The 21487-nt window shown below is 41.5% G+C and overlaps 1 protein-coding gene across 2 annotated transcripts; it reads left to right on the top strand.

Moving 5' to 3' along the window:
- The first annotated feature begins 129 nt into the window (after positions 1-129).
- Positions 130-15448, top strand: LOC467495 (disintegrin and metalloproteinase domain-containing protein 20-like). 2 transcript variants are annotated; one of them, XM_054666673.2, is made up of 2 exons: positions 130-818; positions 12979-15448. In XM_054666673.2, the coding sequence occupies exon 2, from the start codon at positions 13107-13109 to the stop codon at positions 15300-15302; it is 2196 nt and encodes a 731-aa protein (XP_054522648.1). In that variant the 5' UTR covers positions 130-818; positions 12979-13106; the 3' UTR covers positions 15303-15448. The 2 variants fall into 2 exon arrangements, with proteins under 2 accessions (XP_054522648.1, XP_009426343.1); XM_009428068.5 differs by having other exon boundaries at positions 12904-15448.
- The last annotated feature ends 6039 nt before the right edge of the window (positions 15449-21487 follow it).

The raw sequence follows: 21487 nt of genomic DNA, 5'->3' as shown, positions 1-21487 counted from the left end.
ATATGCTGTTGGATTTGGATTGCTAACACCTTACGAAGAATTTTTGCATGTACATTCATCAAGGAGTTTTTGTTGGCCTGTTGTTTTTGTTGTTGTTGCTGTGTTGTTTGGTTTTTGAATCAGGGCAGTAGTGGCCTGGTAAAACTAGTTTGGCAATACTCATTCCTTTTCAGTTTTCTGGAATAGTTTGAGGAGAATAGGCATTAGCTCTTCAAATGTTTGTAGAATTCAGCACTGAAGACATTAGTTCCTGAGCTTTTCTTTGATGAAAGACTTTTTATTACTGATTCAGTTTCCTCGCTCATGTATTACTGATTCAATTTCCCCACTCATCACTGGCCTGTTCAAATTTTCTATTTCTTCATAATTTAATGTTGGTAGGTTATATCTGTCCAGGAATTGATCCCTTTCTTCTGTGTTATGAAATTTGTTGTCATAATAGTCTCTTATGACCCTTTATATTCCTGTACTATCAGTTGTAACATCTCCTTTTCATCTGTGTTTTATTTATTTCAGCCTTCTCTCTCTTTTTTTCTTAGTCTAGATAAAGGCTTGTGGATTTTGTTTTTTAAACCAGCTCTTCATTTCATTGATCTTTATTTTAGTCTTTTTTTGTTTATTTCTTCTCTGAGCTTTATTATTTCCTTTTTAGTTTGCCAATTTTGCCAATTTTGAGTTTGGTTTGTTCCTGCTTATCTCTCACCTAAGTCTTAAAGATTAAGAGCTTGTGAACAGAATATTGGCAGAAATATGGACAATGAAGGCCTTTCTGATGAGGTCTCAGATGGAAATGAGAAATATCTTATTAGAAACTGAAGGTAAGGTCATCCTTGTTATAAAGTGGCAATAAACTTGGCTGAATTATCCTCATGACAGAGGACGTTGTGGGAAAAATAATTAAAAAGCAATGAAGCAATGCACTGGCCAGGCATGGTGGCTCATGCTTATAATCCCAGCACTTTAGGAGGCTAAGGCAGAAGAATTGCTTGAGCCAGGAGTTCAAGACCAGCCTGAGCAATATAGTGAGACTTTGTCTCTACAAAAACAAACAATCAAATGATAGATAGATGATAGATAGATAGACTACATATATATGGTATATATGTACACATGAATATATAGACAAAAATATTTTATTAATATTTTGCTTAGATATTTCTGTTATATATATACATACACACATATACACACACACACACACATATAAACACATATATAAAAAACAACCAAATAAAATAAAAGTAATACATTTTATATATATATATATATAGACATCTGGCCATAGAAATATCTAAGCAAAATATTAATAACCTGTATGGCTTCTATCAACTGCTTAGAGTAAATGCTAGAAGAAAGAAAGTATTTTTTTTATTTTTTATTTTTATTTTTATTTTTATTTATTTATTTTTTTATTATACTTTAAGTTTTAGGGTACATGTGCACATTGTGCAGGTTAGTTACATATGTATACATGTGCCATGCTGGTGCACTGCACCTACTAACTCGTCATCTAGCATTAGGTATATCTCGCAATGCTATCCCTCCCCCCTCCCCCCACCCCACAACAGTCCCCAGAGTGTGATATTCCCCTTCCTGTGTCCATGTGATCTCATTGTTCAATTCCCACCTATGAGTGAGAATATGTGGTGTTTGGTTTTTTGTTCTTGTGATAGTTTACTGAGAATGATGTTTTTCAATTTCATCCATGTCCCTACAAAGGACATGAACTCATCATTTTTTATGGCTGCATAGTATTCCATGGTGTATATGTGCCACATTTTCTTAATCCAGTCTATCATTGTTGGACATTTAGGTTGGTTCCAAGTCTTTGCTATTGTGAATAATGCCGCAATAAACATACGTGTGCATGTGTCTTTATAGCAGCATGATTTATAGTCCTTTGGGTATATACCCAGTAATGGGATGGCTGGGTCAAATGGTATTTCTAGTTCTAGATCCCTGAGGAATCGCCACACTGACTTCCACAATGGTTGAACTAGTTTACAGTCCCACCAACAGTGTAAAAGTGTTCCTATTTCTCCACATCCTCTCCAGCACCTGTTGTTTCCTGACTTTTTAATGATTGCCATTCTAACTGGTGTGAGATGATATCTCATAGTGGTTTTGATTTGCATTTCTCTGATGGCCAGTGATGATGAGCATTTTTTCATGTGTTTTTTGGCTGCATAAATGTCTTCTTTTGAGAAGTGTCTGTTCATATCCTTCGCCCACTTTTTGATGGGGTTGTTTGTTTTTTTCTGGTAAATTTGTTTGAGTTCATTGTAGATTCTGGATATTAGCCCTTTGTCAGGTGAGTAGGTTGCGAAAATTTTCTCCCATTTTGTAGGTTGCCTGTTCACTCTGATGGTAGTTTCTTTTGCTGTGCAGAAGCTCTTTAGTTTAATTAGATCCCATTTGTCAATTTTGTCTTTTGTTGCCATTGCTTTTGGTGTTTTAGACATGAAGTCCTTGCCCATGCCTATGTCCTGAATGGTAATGCCTAGGTTTTCTTCTAGGGTTTTTATGGTTTCAGGTCTAACGTTTAAGTCTTTAATCCATCTTGAATTGATTTTTGTATAAGGTGTAAGGAAGGGATCCAGTTTTAGCTTTCTACATATGGCTAGCCAGTTTTCCCAGCACCATTTATTAAATAGGGAATCCTTTCCCCATTGCTTGTTTTTCTCAGGTTTGTCAAAGATCAGATAGTTGTAGATATGCAGTGTTATTTCTGAGGGCTCTGTTCTGTTCCATTGATCTATATCTCTGTTTTGGTACCAGTACCATGCTGTTTTGGTTACTGTAGCCTTGTAGTATAGTTTGAAGTCAGGTAGTGTGATGCCTCCAGCTTTGTTCTTTTGGCTTAGGATTGACTTGGTGATGTGGGCTCTTTTTTGGTTCCATATGAACTTTAAAGTAGTTTTTCCAATTCTGTGAAGAAAGGCATTGGTAGCTTGATGGGGATGGCATTGAATCTGTAAATTACCTTGGGCAGTATGGCCATTTTCACGATATTGATTCTTCCTACCCATGAGCATGGAATGTTCTTCCATTTGTTTGTATCCTCTTTTATTTCCTTGAGCAGTGGTTTGTAGTTCTCCTTGAAGAGGTCCTTCACATCCCTTGTAAGTTGGATTCCTAGGTATTTTATTGTCTTTGAAGCAATTGTGAATGGGAGTTCACTCATGATTTGGCTCTCTGTTTGTCTGTTGCTGTTGTATAAGAATGCTTGTGATTTTTGTACATTGATTTTGTATCCTGAGACTTTGCTGAAGTTGCTTATCAGCTTAAGGAGATTTGGGGCTGAGACAATGGGGTTTTCTAGATATACAATCATGTCATCTGCAAACAGGGACAATTTGACTTCCTCCTTTCCTAATTGAATACCCTTTATTTCCTTCTCCTGCCTAACTGCCCTGGCCAGAACTTCCAACACTATGTTGAATAGGAGTGGTGAGAGAGGGCATCCCTGTCTTGTGCCAGTTTTCAAAGGGAATGCTTCCAGTTTTTGCCCATTCAGTATGATATTGGCCGTGGGTTTGTCATAGATAGCTCTTATTATTTTGAAATACGTCCCATCAATACCTAATTTATTGAGAGTTTTTAGCATGAAGAGTTGTTGAATTTTGTCAAAGGCTTTTTCTGCATCTATTGAGATAATCATGTGGTTTTTGTCTTTGGCTCTGTTTATATGCTGGATTACATTTATTGATTTGTGTATATTGAACCAGCCTTGCATCCCAGGGATGAAGCCCACTTGATCATGGTGGATAAGCTTTTTGATGTGCTGCTGGATTCGTTTTGCCAGTATTTTATTGAGGATTTTTGCATCAGTGTTCATCAAGGATATTGGTCTAAAATTCTCTTTTTTTGTTGTGTCTCTGCCTGGCTTTGGTATCAGAATGATCCTGGCCTCATAAAATGAGTTAGGGAGGATTCCCTCTTTTTCTATTGATTGGAATAGTTTCAGAAGGAATGGTACCAGCTCCTCCTTGTACCTCTGGTAGAATTCAGCTGTGAATCCATCTGGTCCTGGACTCTTTTTGGTTGGTAAGCTATTGATTATTGCCACAATTTCAGATCCTGGTATTGGTCTATTCAGAGATTCACCTTCTTCCTGGTTTAGTCTTGGGAGAGTGTATGTGTCAAGGAATTTATCCATTTCTTCTAGATTTTCTAGTTTATTTGCGTCGACGTGTTTGTAGTATTCTCTGATGGTAGTTTGTATTTCTCTAGGATCAGTGGTGATATCCCCTTTATCATTTTTTATTGCATCTATTAGATTCTTCTCTCTTTTTTTCTTTATTAGTCTTGCTAGCGGTCTATCAATTTTGTTGATCCTTTCAAAAAACCAGCTCCTGGATTCATTAATTTTTTGAAGGGTTTTTTGTGTCTCTATTTCCTTCAGTTGTGCTCTGATTTTAGTTATTTCTTGCCTTCTGCTAGCTTTTGAATGTGTTTGCTCTTGCATCTCTAGTTCTTTTAATTGTGATGTTAGGGTGTCAATTTTGGATCTTTCCTGCTTTCTCTTGTGGGCATTTAGTGCTATAAATTTCCCTCTACACACTGCTTTGAATGCGTCCCAGAGATTCTGGTATGTTGTGTCTTTGTTCTCATTGGTTTCAAAGAACATCTTTATTTCAAAGAACATCTTTATTTCTGCCTTCATTTCGTTATTTACTCAATAGCCATTCAGGCGCAGGTTGTTCAGTTTCCATGTAGTTGAGCGGTTTTGAGTGAGATTCTTAATCCTGAGTTCTAGTTTGATTGCACTGTGGTCTGAGAGATAGTTTCTTATAATTTCTGTTCTTTTACATTTGCTGAGGAGAGCTTTACTTCCAAGTATGTGGTCAATTTTGGAATAGGTGTGGTGTGGTGCTGAAAAAAATGTATATTCTGTTGATTTGGGGTGGAGAGTTCTGTAGATGTCTATTAGGTCTGCTTGGTGCAGAGCTGAGTTCAATTCCTGGGTATCCTTGTTGACTTTCTGTCTTGTTGATCTGTCTAATGTTGACAGTGGGGCGTTAAAGTCTCCCATTATTAATGTGTGGGAGTCTAAGTCTCTTTGTAGGTCACTCAGGACTTGCTTTATGAATCCGGGTGCTCCTGTATTGGGTGCATATATATTTAGGATAGTTAGCTGTTCTTGTTGAATTGATCCCTTTACCATTATGTAATGGCCTTCTTTGTCTCTTTTGATCTTTGTTGGTTTAAAGTCTGTTTTATCAGAGACTAGTATTGCAACCCCTGCCTTTTTTTGTTTTCCATTTGCTTGGTAGATCTTCCTCCATCCTTTTATTTTGAGCCTATGTGTGTCTCTGCACGTGAGATGGGTTTCCTGAATACAGCACACTGATGGGTCTTGACTCTTTATCCAACTTGCCAGTCTGTGTCTTTTAATTGGAGCATTTAGTCCATTTACATTTAAAGTTAATATTGTTATGTGTGAATTTGATCCTGTCATTATGATGTTAGCTGGTTATTTTGCTCGTTAGTTGATGCAGTTTCTTCCTAGTCTTGATGGTCTTTACATTTTGGCATGATTTTGCAGCGGCTGGTACCAGTTTTTCCTTTCCATGTTTAGCGCTTCCTTCAGGAGCTCTTTTAGGGCAGGCCTGGTGGTGACAAAATCGGTCAGCATTTGCTTGTCTGTAAAGTATTTTATTTCTCCTTTGCTTATGAAGCTTAGTTTGGCTGGATATGAAATTCTGGGTTGAAAATTCTTTTTTTTTTTTTCACTCTTTTTTTTTTTATTGATCATTCTTGGGTGTTTCTCGCAGAGGGGGATTTGGCAGGGTCATAGGACAATAGTGGAGGGAAGGTCAGCAGATAAACAAGTGAACAAAGGTCTCTGGTTTTCCTAGGCAGAGGACCCTGGGGCCTTCCGCAGTGTTTGTGTCTCTGGGTACTTGAGATTAGGGAGTGGTGATGACTCTTAACCATCATGCTGCCTTCAAGCATCTGTTTAACAAAGCACATCTTGCACTGCCCTTAATCCATTTAACCCTGAGTGGACACAGCACATGTTTCAGAGAGCACCGGGTTGGGGGTAAGGTCATAGATCAACAGCATCCCAAGGCAGAAGAATTTTTCTTAGTACAGAACAAAATGGAGTCTCCTATGTCTACTTCTTTCTACACAGACACAGCAACAGTCTGATTTCTCTATCTTTTCCCCACATTTCCCCCTTTTGTATTCGACAAAACCGCCATCGTCATCATAGCCTGTTCTCAATGAGCTGCTGGGTACTCCTCCCAGACGGGGCGGCGGCCAGGCAGAGGGGCTCCTCACCTCCCAGAAGGGGTGGCCGGGCAGAGGCGCCCCCCACCTCCCGGACGGGGCGGCAGCCGGGCAGAGGCGCACCCCCACCTCCCTCCCGGACGGGGCGGCTGGCCAGGCGGGGGCTGACCCCCACCTCCCTCCCGGACGGGGCGGCTGGCCAGGCGGGGGCTGACCCCCCACCTCCCTCCCGGGTGGGGCGGCTGGCCGGGCGGGGGCTGGCCCCCACCTCCCTCCCGGATGGGGTGGCTGTCTGGGCGGGGGCTGCCCCCCACCTCCCTCCCGGACGGGGCGGCTGGCCGGGCGGGGGCTGCCCCCCCACCTCCCGGACGGCGCAGCTGCCGGGTGGAGATGCTCCTCACTTCCCGGACGGGGTGGCTGCTGGGCGGAGGGGCTCTTCACTTCTCAGACGGGGTGGCCGGGCAGAGACGCTCCTCATCTCCCAGACATGGCGGTGGGGCAGAGGCACTCCCCACATCTCAGACGATGGGCGGCCGGGCAGAGACGCTCCTCACTTCCTAGATGGGATGGCAGCCGGGAAGAGGCGCTCCTCACTTCCCAGACTAGGCAGCCAGGCAGAGGGGCTCCTCACATCCCAGACGATGGGCGGCCAGGCAGAGACGCTCGTCACTTCCCAGACGGGGTGGCGGCCAGGCAGAGGCTGCAATCTCGGCACTTTGGGAGGCCAAGGCAGGCGGCTGGGAGGTGGAGGTTGTAGCGAGCCAAGATCATGCCACTACACTCCAGCCTGGGCAACATTGAGCACTGAGTGAACGAGACTCCATCTGCAATCCTGGCACCTCGGGAGGCCGAGGCTGGCAGATCACTCCCGGTTAGGAGCTGGAGACCAGCCTGGCCAACACAGCGAAACCCCGTATCCACCAAAAAAATACGAAAACCAGTCAGGCGTGGCAGCGCGCGCCTGCAATCGCAGGCACTCGGCAGTTTGAGGCAGGAGAATCAGGCAGGGAGGTTGCAGTGAGCAGAGATGGCGGCAGTACAGTCCAGCTTCGGCTCCACATCAGAGGGAGACCGTGGAAAGAGAGGGAGAGGGAGACCGTGGGGAGAGAGAGAGGGAGAGGGAGAGGGAGCGAAAATTCTTTTCTTTAAGAATGTTGAATATTGGCCCCCACTCTCTTCTGGCTTGTAGGGTTTCTGCCAAGAGATCCGCTGTTAGTCTGATGGGCTTCCCTTTGAGGGTAACACGACCTTTCTCTCTGGCTGCCCTTAACATTTTTTCCGTCATTTCAACTTTGGTGAATCTGACAATTATGTGTCTTGGAGTTGCTCTTCTCAGGGAGTATCTTTGTGGCGTTCTCTGTATTTCCTGAATCTGAACGTTGGCCTGCCTTGCTAGATTGGGGAAGTTCTCCTGGATAATATCCTGCAGAGTGTTTTCCAACTTGGTTCCATTCTCCCCATCACTTTCAGGTACACCAATCAGATGTAGATTTGGTCTTTTCACATAGTCCCATATTTCTTGGAGGCTTTGCTCATTTCTTTTTATTCTTTTTTCTCTAAGCTTCCCTTCTCACTTCATTTCATTCATTTCATCTTCCATCGCTGATACCCTTTCTTCCAGTTGATTGCATCGGCTCCTGAGGCTTCTGCATTCTTCACGTAGTTCTCGAGCCTTGGTTTTCAGCTCCATCAGCTCCTTTAAGCACTTCTCTGTATTGGTTATTCTAGTTATACATTCTTCTAAATTTTTTTCAAAGTTTTCAACTTCTTTGCCTTTGGTTTGAATGTCCTCCCGTAGCTCAGAGTAATTTGATCGTCTGAAGCCTTCTTCTCTCAGCTCGTCAAAGTCATTCTCCATCCAGCTTTGTTCCATTGCTGGTGAGGAACTGCGTTCCTTTGGAGGAGGAGAGGCGCTCTGCTTTTTAGAGTTTCCAGTTTTTCTGTTCTGTTTTTTCCCCATCTTTGTGGTTTTATCTACTTTTGGTCTTTGATGATGGTGATGTACAGATGGGTTTTTGGTGTGGATGTCCTTTCTGTTTGTTAGTTTTCCTTCTAACAGACAGGACCCTCAGCTGCAGGTCTGTTGGAATACCCTGCCATGTGAGGTGTCAGTGTGCCCCTGCTGGGGGGTGCCTCCCAGTTAGGCTGCTCAGGGGTCAGGGGTCAGGGACCCACTTGAGGAGGCAGTCTGCCGGTTCTCAGATCTCCAGCTGCATGCTGGGAGAACCACTGCTCTCTTCAAAGCTGTCAGACGGGACATTTAAGTCTGCAGAGGTTACTGCTGTCTTTTTCTTTGTCTGTGCCCTGCCCCCAGAGGTGGCGCCTACAGAGGCAGGCAGGCCTCCTTGAGCTGTGGTAGGCTCCACCCAGTTGGAGCTTCCCGGCTGCTTTGTTTACCTAATCAAGCCTGGGCAATGGCGGGCGCCTCTCCCCCAGCCTGGCTGCTGCCTTGCAGTTTGATCTCAGACTGCTGTGCTAGCAATCAGCGAGACTCCGTGGGCATAGGACCCTCCAAGCCAGGTGCGGGATATAATCTCGTGGTGCGCCATTTTTTAAGCCCGTCGGAAAAGTGCAGTATTCGGGTGGGAGTGACCCGATTTTCCAGGTGCTGTCCATCACCCCTTTCTTTGACTCAGAAAGGGAACTCCCTGACCCCTTGCACTTCCCAAGTGAGGCAATGCCTCGCCCTGCTTTGGCTCGCGCACGGTGCATGCACCCACTGACCTGCGCCCACTGTCTGGCACTCCCTAGTGAGATGAACCTGGTACCTCAGATGGAAATGCAGAAATCACCATCTTCTGCATCGCTCACGCTGGGAGCTGTGGACTGGAGCTGTTCCTATTCGGCCATCTTGGCTCCTCCCCGAGAAAGAAAGAATTTAAAGACAGTTTATCACTAAAAGGGAAGCAGAGCATAAAGACAGAAAATTCTCAGCCTGGGTTTTCTTCTCCATCTAAGACTCCCATAATGCATATGTTGTTTAGCTTGATGGTGTTTCACTATTTCTTTATGTTCTGTATACTTTTCTTCATTCCTTCTTGTTTCTTCTACTTAGATCAGATAAGTTCAATTGTCCTATCTTCAAGTATTTTCAAGAAAAGAAGACTTTTTTTCTCTTTGAACAAATCTGCTGTTGAGCAACCCTACTACATTTTTCATTGTAGTTACTGTGCCTTTCTGATCCAGAATTTTCATTTATTCCCTTTTTGTAATTTTCTTTGTTAAAAATGCTTATTTTGTTCATATATTAGTTTTTTTATTCTTCTGGGTTTTTTTTTTTTTTTTTTTTTGTCCATGTTTTCCCTTAGCTCTTTGACTATACTTCAAACTGTTGTTTTATGGACTTAGTCTAGTAAGTCTGGTGTCTAGGTTCTATTGGGGATGATTTCTGTCAATTATTTTGTTCTTTTGAATAAGCCATGTCTTACTGTTTCTTTGTATACTTTGTACTTTTTGTTGTTTATGACAATAGGGTATTTGATTATTACAATGTGGTAACTGAGAACATATTCTCATTCCTTCCGGTAATGCTTTTGAAAAGTTTAGTTGTTGAAGGATATAAGGCGTTTGTTTAGATATTTTTCCAAACAAATTTAGTCAAGACTATCTGGTTTTGTGTGCTCAGTAAAGATGCTGTTCCTTTAGCTTGCATTAACTAATGTTTTGGCAAAGGTTTCTTTAATTATTGGAGTATTTTGAAGATGGCATTTTCTTGATGTATGTTTGTTTGTTTGTTGTAAACCTTTGAATTTTTTTCCAAAGCTCTTACACAGTTGATTCAGATAGCTGAATTTCTAGGTTTTTTCTTTTTCAATGTTTCTATGGGGGAAGGAGAGCTTGCAGTTTTCCAGCCTGATATTTTACTGATGTCACTCTCACTTAAAACTTTTTAAAACATCTATGATTTCAAAAATAATACATACTAATTCATGAAAAGCCAGATGAGACACACAAAGAGAGAACTAAATTCAAGAAGATTTTTAAAAGACTAAACACAATACACACACACAGACACACACACACACACGATTACTCAAACGTAACTCATTTCTAGAACTTCTGTGTACCCCCAAACAGTCCTCTTCACGTCATTGAAATAGTCTGCTAATTTATACAACATTGTGACTAGGGGGTTTCCTGGCTGTATATTTTCAGTATCTGTGATATTATGATTTTATATATATATATATATTTTATATATAATATATATACACACACACACACACACACACACACATATATATACACACACAGGTTTTCATCCATAGTTCCTGGCTTACAATGCCCACAACCTTGTTATAGTTTTGTTATAATTAATGTTGGAGTGCTTTAGGCCTCAGAAACAGACCTGAAGAAACAGAATCCCTCTTTCTCTCTCTGACCTTTTCCTGTCCTTTTTCACCTATCCAAGGCAGGACTAATCTGATTATGGGGCAGAAGACCCTCATTCCAGAGGGGGTCCTACCCAATATCCTAAAGGAAGAATGGTAAACACAGAGGCCAAGACTGAACAGACAGGCCTTGCTGCATTTAAACCATGCACTTTTTCCAATCACATTTCTGTGTGGTTGTCAATCATGCCTATGCAATGAAGCCTCCATAAAAACTCAAAAGGGTAGGGTTCAGAGAGCTTCTGGATAGCTGAGCATGTGGGGGCTCCTTGATGACTGTGCACAAGGGGGGCATGGAAGCTCTCTGCCCCTTGCACCATACCTCACCCTATGCATCTCTTCTTCTGTATCGTATATAATGCCCTTTATAATAACTGGGTAAGCGTAAGTGTTTTCCTGAGTTCCATTCCAACAAATTAACCAAACTCCAAAAAGGAGTCATGGGAACGCCAAATTGAAGCTTGTTGATCAGAAGTTCTGGAGGCCTACACATGTGACTGGTAGCTGAAGGTGGGGACTGGATGCCTAACCTGGGGAATCTGACACTATACCCAGGTAGATGGTGTCAGAATTGATTTGAAGGACACACAGCTGGTATCTGCTGCTTGGTGTGTGTGAAAAACAAAAACAAAAACACTTTTGGTCACAGAAGTCTTCTTTAGTGTTGATTGTTGTTGCAGTGTGAGAGCAGAGGACAAAAACGGTTTGACAGATTGCTGAAAACAGTACCTGAATATAAAAAGCAGCCTAATTATCTTTCTAATATCACTTCCCTCATGTCATCCCCATTCTTACAGATTTCAGTCAAAATTTCCCGTCATATCAAATAATAAATGGATAACTAGCTATTACTCCTCCCCAAAGGGCTCAATCCTTTCTATCTGTTCCTATTTTTCAATAATTCTTAATATACATATAATGTATAAATTAGTACATTTTATAATTCTTACCATTACAATTACTTTTATTCCTCTTTCTACTTTTATTACATTACTTTCTTCTAGAAATTATTATTTTTTTTATTGTGGCCAGTTAATTTCAGGCTGAGATCAACTCATTCTTGTACTTTTAAAGTATTTCTGACTGCACTGAATTTAAAACAAATCTTTCAATGTTGCACACATTTAAATATTAATATATTCTTCTTTTCTAAATATTACTTTGTGTAAATCCTCCCAACTAAAAGGTATGACTCATAAGAGGAGAAAAATAAATGAGGTAAGCTGCTGTAGGTAACTTCCTTATACCAAATTGAGTCTGTTTTCATGCAATTCTATGTTAAAACTATTTTTGAAAAGGAAAGGCAGATGGTTTCTGAGATAATTTCATGATGTGCTAATTCTGGATTGAGTCAGAAAGAAGCTAAAGTCAGATCCTTTATAGAAAATTAACTCTTGAGGTGTACTTAGCTTATGATAAAATACACAGATTTTAAGGGTGCAGCTTGATGAGCTTTTATTTGAAATCACCATTGCAATCAAGATATTTGACTGATACTTTACCTTTTTCCAGAAAGGTCCTTTTATGCCCCATTCCCCTGCTCACACATCTAGAAACTAATAATTACATTTCTATTTCCATAGATTAATATGAAGTATCCTAGAACTTCATACAAATTAAAACATAAACTACTCCATTTGGTCTGGCTTCTTTGTCTCATAATTTCTTTGAAATTCAACCATGATCTTCCATGTTTCAGAAGTTTGTTCATGTTATAACAGAGGAGTATTTCAATGAATGAATATATCAGTTTGTTTATCCATTCACCTATCAAGGACTGGTTCTTGGTTTCCAGATTGTAGAATACATTTATGAATAATACTGCCATGAACATTCATAGACAAGACTATGTGGTAAGTTCCTAGGACTGAAATTGCTGGATCAAAGCGTAGGTATATGTTTAACTTGATAAGAAATTATAGTTACACACCCTAATTTTTCTCATGACATTTTACTCTCCAGTTCATCCATTACCCTCAGCTCCATTTGATTTCTATAACCTCTAAGTCTATCCTCAAAATTCTTTTAAGAAGTTTCTACTTTCCTTATCATTGTATATGCTTCCCTCTTTTAATTACATGTTGAGTCCTTCCCTCATTTAGGCTTGAGAAAAATGTCCTTAAGTGTCGTAAACTTGCATCAAACCCACTTACTCATCAAACCCCACTTATGACTTCCCTTAGAGGACAAGGGACATTTCAGCTCAGTTATACACTGCTTTTCTCAATTCCTGCCATTTTTTTCTCTTCCTTTGCCCCCTGGCCTACGTCTCCAGCTCACTGAAAACAGCCTCCCCTGATGAGCACACCATTGTTATGTAATAGCCTAACTCTTACCCCTTGCCTATCAGGGGGTGCCAAGCCTGCAGACTCACTCTGCCTTCCTCATAACTGCCCTGAGGAGAAGGCTGAAGACTGAGGAATCCTCTTTCTGCCTCCCATTTGACTGCATTTTCTTTGGTCAAAGGCTTCCTTATTCATGGGACCTGCCTGGGTCCAGGACCCCTTGACAGGTGCTCTCTGGCTGCCTGTCCTCTGGGCACTCTTGTCCCAGGTCTATTGTTTTCATGACCCACCAGGATGGCGCTTCACTTCCTCAGAAATTGTGATCCCCAGGAAAGTGCCCCACAAGAGGGGTGGAGTTGAGATGCCAGACCAGCTCTCTTACAGCATGCGTTTCCGGGGCCAAAGACACGTGATTCACATGAAGCTCAAGAAGAACATGATGCCCAGACATTTACCTGTTTTTACTGATAATGACCAAGGGGCCATGCAGGAGAACTACCCTTTTGTCCCACGAGACTGTTACTATGACTGCTACCTGGAAGGGGTTCCTGGGTCTGTGGCCACATTGGACACCTGCCGTGGAGGTCTGCATGGCATGCTGCAGGTGGATGACTTGACGTACGAAATCAAACCCCTGGAGGCTTCTTCCAAATTTGAGCATGTAGTATCTCTGCTTGTGTCAGAAGAAAGACCAGGAGAGGCTAGTAGATGTAAGACTGAAGGGGAAGAGATAGATCAAGAATCTGAAAAGGTAAAACTGGCTGAAACTCCCAGAGCAGGCCACGTTTATTTGTGGAGGCATCATAGAAAAAACTTGAAAATTCACTACACGGTTACTCGTGGATTATTCATGCGGAACCCTAATGTGTCACACATAATAGAGAATGTAGTGATTATTAACAGCATCATACATACCATTTTCAAACCAGTTTATTTAAATGTCTATATACGTGTTTTGTGCATATGGAATCAAAAGGATGCAGTACTATTTTCTGCTAGCAGGCCGGGCCACGTTGCTGTAGAACTGTTTGGTGTGTGGAAATATCACAATTTGTATTCAGAAATTTCACATGATACCTCAGTTGTTTTTACATCAAATCGACTTGGAAACAGTGAGTGTTATGCCAGCTTTGACGGAATATGCAACCCCAACTGGGGAGCAATGTTTGTGTATATAATGAGGTATCACCTATTTAGGGGGGCATGTGTTACAGCACATGCACTAGGTCATAACATGGGCTTGACACATGATTCTGTTGGTTGTTATTGTTTTCGACGAACCAACTGTCTCATGGCTCCTGTTCCTGATCTTAATGATATGATGAGCAATTGTTCTTATGAGATAATTCAACGCAAGTTTAATCAATGGGATCCTTGTTTGAGTGCTCCAAATGTTCCATACACTAATTTTCCGTACGTAGCTCCTCATTTTGGAGACAAGATCAAAAATCAGAGGGAAGAATGTGACTGTGGCTCCCTTAAAGATTGTGCCAGTGATAGATGTTGTGAGACCTCTTGTACCCTTTCTCTTGGCAGTGTTTGCAATACAGGACTTTGCTGCCATAAGTGTAAATATGCTGCCCCTGGAGTGGTTTGCAGGGACTTGGGTGGTATATGTGATCTACCGGAATACTGTGATGGGAAAAAGGAAGAGTGTCCAAATGACGTCTACATCCAGGATGGAACCCCATGTTCAGCAGTATCTGTTTGTATAAGAGGAAACTGCAGTGACCGTGATATGCAGTGTCAAGCCCTTTTTGGCTACCAAGTGAAAGACGGTTCCCCAGCGTGCTATCAAAAATTGAATAGGATTGGTAACCGATTTGGAAACTGTGGGGTTATTCTACAGCGAGGGGGAAGTAGACCTTTTCCATGTGAAGAAGATGATGTTTTTTGTGGAATGTTGCACTGTAGCAGTGTCAGCCACATTCCCAGTGGAGGTGAGCACACTACATTTTGTAATATATTAGTACACGACATAAAAGAAGAAAAATGCTTTGGCTATGAAGCACACCAGGGGACAGACTTGCCAGAAATGGGGCTGGTAGTGGATGGTGCAACCTGTGGCCCAGGGAGCTACTGTCTTAAACGCAATTGTACTTTTTATCAAGACCTGCATTTTGAGTGTGATCTTAAAACATGCAATTACAAAGGAGTATGTAACAACAAAAAACATTGTCATTGTCTGCATGAGTGGCAACCACCAACATGTGAACTGAGAGGAAAAGGAGGTAGTATAGATAGTGGCCCTCCACCTGACAAACAATATCGTATTGCAGGCAGCATACTTGTAAATACAAACCGAGCACTAGTTTTAATATGTATTCATTACATCCTTTTTGTGGTTTTGCTTCTCTTTGGTGGCTTTTCACAAGCAATACAATGTTAGGGAAGAGAAAGGGAAAGAGCCCACACAATGGAGTAAATTACATTGACACTTACTGGGAGATATAATCAATAGTCACTCTGACAATTACATCATCTTTTAGCAATTCTGATGTCATCTTGAAATAAAATCACTTGGCAATTTAAAAAGGTCTGTGTGTTTAAATTTACTTAACATTTCATGTCTGGTCATATTCTCAATACTTCTATAGATGATGGCAGAAACTCCTAGATTCACTAACAAGAGGACTTGTACTCATGTAAGATTTGGGGTCTAATGTTTTCTAGATACCCCTGTGGCAAATCCTGTTTGCACTAATGTACATTTGCTTTGCTTTAACACTCTTAAGGTCTTTTTCTTTTTCTTATTTTTTGAGACAGGGTCTCACTCTGGCGCCCAGGCTGCCAGGCTGGAATGCAGTGGTGCAATCTTGGCTCACTGCAACCTCTGCCTCCTGAGTTCAAGCAATTCTCCTGCTTCAATCTCCTGACTAGCTGGGATTACAGGCACACACCACCATGCCTGACTAATTTTTGTATTTTTAGGAGAGAGAGGGTTTCACCATGTTGGCCAGACTGGTCTCAAACTCCTGGCCTCAAGTGATTCCCCTGCCTGGGCCTCCCAAAGTGCTGGGATTACAGGCGTTAGCCACCGCACCCAGCCTTAAGGTCTTTTTCTGATTGGTTACATTTGAGATGTTTGCTATTTGTCCATTTTATTGTTAGTGTTAAACAAATAAACATAAAAGGCTACTTTGGCACTTATATGGTAGGAAGATTTTAAAAATCTTTTGTGTCATAGGCTCCTTGAATTTCAACAGTGGTTCTACCAACTGCTGATTGTGTGATTATAGGCAAAGTCTTAATATTTCAGAGTTTCAAGGTCCACATTTTACATTCCCAGTTGAAATGTACTTTTCCAAAGCATTGTGACAATCAAAAGAAAGCACTTAGAAAAGCCTGAAACATTTTCGGCACTTGGTACATGCTGTCTGCTATCATTTTCATTATTCTCAGTATTTCTGCATTGTGTTAAGCCTGGGGAATCCCATATGTAATTTCTCTGGCTTTTTGTCTTTACCGTTAAACTATTACAGAAAGGGTCATTATTCACTGATAAATCACTTCTCAATTTATCTGGAAATTAAAGGTATGGGACATCATATTTTAAATCTCCAGGAATTGCCTAAGCCCAGCCTATCTATAAATTACAGGATGGAACTGACAGTCTGATAAATGTACAGACACAAAATCTTACCTAAAGGGAAACAGGAAGAATCACTTCAGAAATAGTGCACTAAGGTCGGGCACAGTGACTCATGGCTATAATCCCAGCAATGTGGGGGCCTGAGGTGGGAGGATTCCTCGAGGCCAGGAGTTTGAGACCAACCTGGGCAACCTTGTGAGACTCTATCTCTATAAACTATCAAAAAATAAAAAAAAAATACCCAAGCATGGTGGCATACACCTGCAGTCATAGCAATTCAGGAGTCTGAGGAGGGAGGATCAGTTCGAGACCAGCCTGGGCAACATAGTGAGACCTTGTCAACACAAAATATAAAGAAATTGGCTAGGCATGGTGGCATGTGCCTGTGGTCCTAGCTACTCAGGAGGCTGAGGCAGGAAGATCACTTGAGGCCAGGGGTTCAAGACCAACCTGGGCAAGATAGCAAGACCCTGTCTCTAAAAAAAATTAAATCAGCCAAGTGTAATAGTGTATCTCTATAGATCCAGCTTCTTGGGAGGCTGAGGCAGGAGGATCACTTGAGACCAGGAGCTGGAGGTTACAGTGAGTCATGATCCTACCACTGCACTCCAGCTGAGTGAAAGAGTGACACACTGTGTGTGTGTGTGTGTGTGTGTGTGTCTGGGTGTGTTTTAAAAACTTCTCCCTTGTTTTTAAGGCTTATCATATCCAACAAGAGGTGATGTTCCAGGTCAAATAATAAGAGGGAGCTGGAGATGTGGAAGAAAAGAAGCAAGGGGGACTTTAAGAAGATAGGGATCAGGATAGAAGGGAGGTGAGAATCAGAGGCATAAACTGAGGTAGACAGAAGGGAGGAGGCCTTTGGGAAAGGAAGACCATGGAAGTTGTTGGAAACAGGACTCAAGACTAGAGACTGTTCAAAATATTTCTTTTCTTGGTTTCTTCATACCAATTAAAGTAAGTTATTCGTGGAGTGTCGGCTATTCTGCTACCCTTTTCTTCTAAGGTGACACAAAAATGCACAAGTTTGACATGTCCCAAGTAACCAAAGGCAGTGCATTTCAAATTTATTCCTGATGAAATCACACCACTTAAGAATTTAACAGATCGATCAACGTTGCACCAGACCATATGTCTACACAGATCTGGCCAGGTGTTTGGGTTGAATAGGAGTTTCCGTAGTAGAAGAAATTTGAGATAATAGAAGAGTCTTGTCCCACCTTAGGAAAGTTGCCTAAACTCTCTGCACATCTAAAGAACTCTGAAAGATGGAAGGAAAATGCTGACTTCAGTCTGACAAAAGGGTACCTAGAAAAAAGTCAAAGCATGCAACCACCATGCTCTGAAAGAAAGTCAGGTGATGGGATGATCTGTGCAGCAAACCACCGTGACAGTGTTTACCTATGTAATGAACCTGCACGTCCTATCCTGCACATGTACCGCTGACCTTAAAATAAAAGTTGGAAATCAAGAATAAAAATTTAAATGAGGGAAAAAAAGAAAAGAATCAGAGACCAAGAGCAGGGCTTATCTCTCCACCCAAGGATATATATATATCTATAGATATAGATATATATAGATATAGATATAGATATAGATATCACTTGAGACCAGTTTTTTTTAAGTGACTCAGACAGAGGTTAAAGGCATTATTCAATTGAACTACATGAGGGAGTACCTGAAGACCAGTTGATGTCACAAGTGAAGCAGTGTCAAGGTTTTTACAAGATGGGAATGTTTTGGGTAGCTGTCCTTGTCCTTTCAATTTTACCATCAGTGTTCACCTTAACCAAAGCTTGTAGATGGAGACTATTCATATTTCCTTGTCCCTTCTTTGGAGTCTAATAACCAACAGAACAATAATTCTGAGAACTGTCTTTACAAACCTTGTGGGTTTTTGGATAGCCATGGGCTGTGAGAGATATACAGTTAAAAAAAAAAGGGGGGGTTGTGGGAAGGGTGCTGGGCACGGTTACTCATGCCTATAATCCTAGTACTTTGGGAGGCCAAGGTGGGAGGAATGCTTGAGCCCAGGACTTTGAGACCAGCTTGGGCAACATAGCAAGACCCCACCTTTATAACATTAATTTTATTTTAACTTTAAAAAAATAAAGAGAAGAAGGAAAAAGAAAAAGGACAAAAGTGGGAGTCAGGGAGGACCCAGAGCACTTGCTGTAATGTTTGTTTTAAATCTTTTGCACCTTCATCTCAGGAGGTCAACACTGCTGCACATATCCATTCACAGTTACCATTGCGTTGGGTGGTTCCAAGTGGCTCCCAAGTGAGTCCTCTAGTTTCTCCATATAATCCTCCATGCCTCTACTGGGGCTCAGCAGCCTTACCTCCCCCTGCTATCCAGGGTCAATTACTCCTGCCAAAATGACTCTTCTTTTTACCTGCTTGTCCTTGGACAGAAGATGTCCCAGATGCCCTGAGGGCAGCTTGCAGGTCTATGGGACTTATACTGGGTCCCCTGGCAAAGATGCATTCTCTTTGTGGACCAAGACCTGCCTAGAGAACAGATAGTTGCAGGGAGGGAAGCAGATCAGTGGATCATCAAGTGTGATGATAAGTGAGGCCACCCAGCTTCTCTTCCTTGGTTCTGGGCCCCATATATTCTTTCTATTGCATATACAACACCATGTAGGAATCTCTGACTAAATATACACAATGCATTGTGAAGGCTGGCACTCAATTCTATTCTTTCAGAATATTGTTTCTGAGCTGGCACTCTGGCCCTGCCTTCTGCAGGCCATTCTAAGCAGTCTAGAAGAATAGATGCTACTAAATATTTGATATATGATACAAACAATATAGTTCATTGCTACATGCCATTCTTGCACCTCATACACTAAAGAGTGAATGAATCCTCTATTCATATGCCAAGTTGCACGAGATTCCATGCTTAAAGATCCCACAATCCATATACCCCCAGTAGTGGTGCCGGCTCAAGTTCTGCAGACAATATCATAACTAGAATATGTATATTTTCTTGTGTGAACTAATCTCTGGCCCTCCCAGGATAAAAGGTGCACAAAGTAGTCAATGTCTCACTAATTTGCTCTTTGGTTTCCTCGAAGAATTGTACCTTCCCAGAAACTCAGCCTTGATCTGTGTCACTGGCAAGTTGGACATTCATGGCAGAAGTGTCTTGATTAATTCTCTTGGCAAGTGGGAGTCCATGCTATTGAGCCCAGTGTACCTGTATCTCTGCCACCATGGCCACTTGTTTGTGTGCCCCTTGAAGAACTCATATATATAGATATCCTCTCAAGAGTGTGAAGACCCAAAATAATGGCTAAAGCAGAAAGCTTTTTTACCTTTAGAAAAAGAACAATATATTTGTCAAGAAATGACAAAAGGATCTAAGCTAGGGACAGTGAATTCCAGGGAAGTCACTAGGAGATATATTAGTAGGGAGGAGGAGTTATAAAGCTAGGGAGAGATAAGAGTTACTTTATTTGTACAGGTCTACTGAAGCAACAATTTCCAATCTTTGGGGATAGGGTTATTTTCTTGTCCTGGTACAGGGAAGGCATCTTTCTCCATGGAATTTTTATGGCTTGCTATATGTGGGAAAAGGCAGGTCAGATAGTCACTTCTGGAAATACAGTTTCCAAAGTGCTTTGAGCTTTGAAGTAATCATATACTAATTTGGCATATTTTAGAGCAGCAAACTTTTAACTCCTTTATTTTCCCTGTCTGAAACTTCCCTAACAGTTTCAAATTAAAAGCTGAGTTAGTGTTTGTGGAGAGAAGAGTTGTGTTAGTAGCTGAGTGGCAAGGGGTCTGCAAAGGGAGAGAAGAACACAGATTAGAAGGAGAATTAATAAGCAGAAAAGAACAAATCTAAACACATTTACCCATACTGCATTCAACCAATCTCCTATCACTGGCAATGGGTCAGTCCAATTGAATGGTTTAGCCTCATTTATAAGATGAAGAGTGTTTATTTTGTCTTTCAAAAAGTTCAGATTAGATTCTATCTGTCCCTAGTGATTTACACATAAACAGGGTTCCTCACCAATGATTGCATAAGCTCCTCCTTCTTGGGCTGTCATTGTATCCAGGACATGGTGATTCTGAAGTACAACAGAGGCTAAACTGTTCACTTCTGATTGGAGTCTTCTCAGTGCTTGCATAGTAATACTGACTCCTGTTCTATTACTATGGAAACATTGAGAATTGCCCTTTCCCTCTCATAAGTTCCAAAGCCTGGGAAAATGGATCTCAGCTGGAAAGGAACTTAGAATTGTGACATATAAGTGGATTTTCTATAAAATCTCATTTAGTACGCTTGTGTATCACTACTTTATAAACGAAGGAGCCCAAGTTTATAATTTGGCTGGCATTGAAGGAGGAGTACCTGGTGGCAAAGTGTTAGGTATCTGAGTCCCCATCATTCTGACCATGTAGGTGGGAACCCTTCATAGACCTTGTCACCACACAAGATAAAAAGACCAGTGTGGTTCACAAATAACGTTAGAGTGAAACTTGTGACCCTACAGATTGGGGTTTGTTGTGCTTTGTCTTCCGTCATATTGGCATCTGTGTATCTATATGTGCCCCTGTCAATCCGAAGGAGTAGAATAGATTGCAGAATATCAATTTAGTTTGGTTTTGGCAGCTATAGGACTTGATTTCGTCACCTGGCCAAGTTATTCCACATTTTTTGAATACTCACCATGCTATCACCATGTAATCTTTGGTACCTATCAGTCTAATGAGAGGAGCAAGTGAGCAAATCCAAGTTGCACAGGGCTGACTTCTGGGCCATCCATAACATGTGGTGATGTGGCAAGTGTTTGTACCATAAGATTCAGTGTCGGGACCATTTATGACCTTTGTGAGAGGCTTATATGTGTCGTCTGTGGCATCAAGTCACAGGGTTTGATTGTACTACTGCCTTGGGAAGTTACCTATGAAAGGTCCTGCACCATCTCTGCTTTCAGTACAAAGGGAAAAATCCCTTTCTAATGTCT

Source organism: Pan troglodytes, chromosome 15 (assembly GCF_028858775.2).
Source record: "Pan troglodytes isolate AG18354 chromosome 15, NHGRI_mPanTro3-v2.0_pri, whole genome shotgun sequence".
Taxonomy (NCBI): domain Eukaryota; kingdom Metazoa; phylum Chordata; class Mammalia; order Primates; family Hominidae; genus Pan; species Pan troglodytes.
This window is presented reverse-complemented; position numbering and strand designations above follow the sequence as displayed.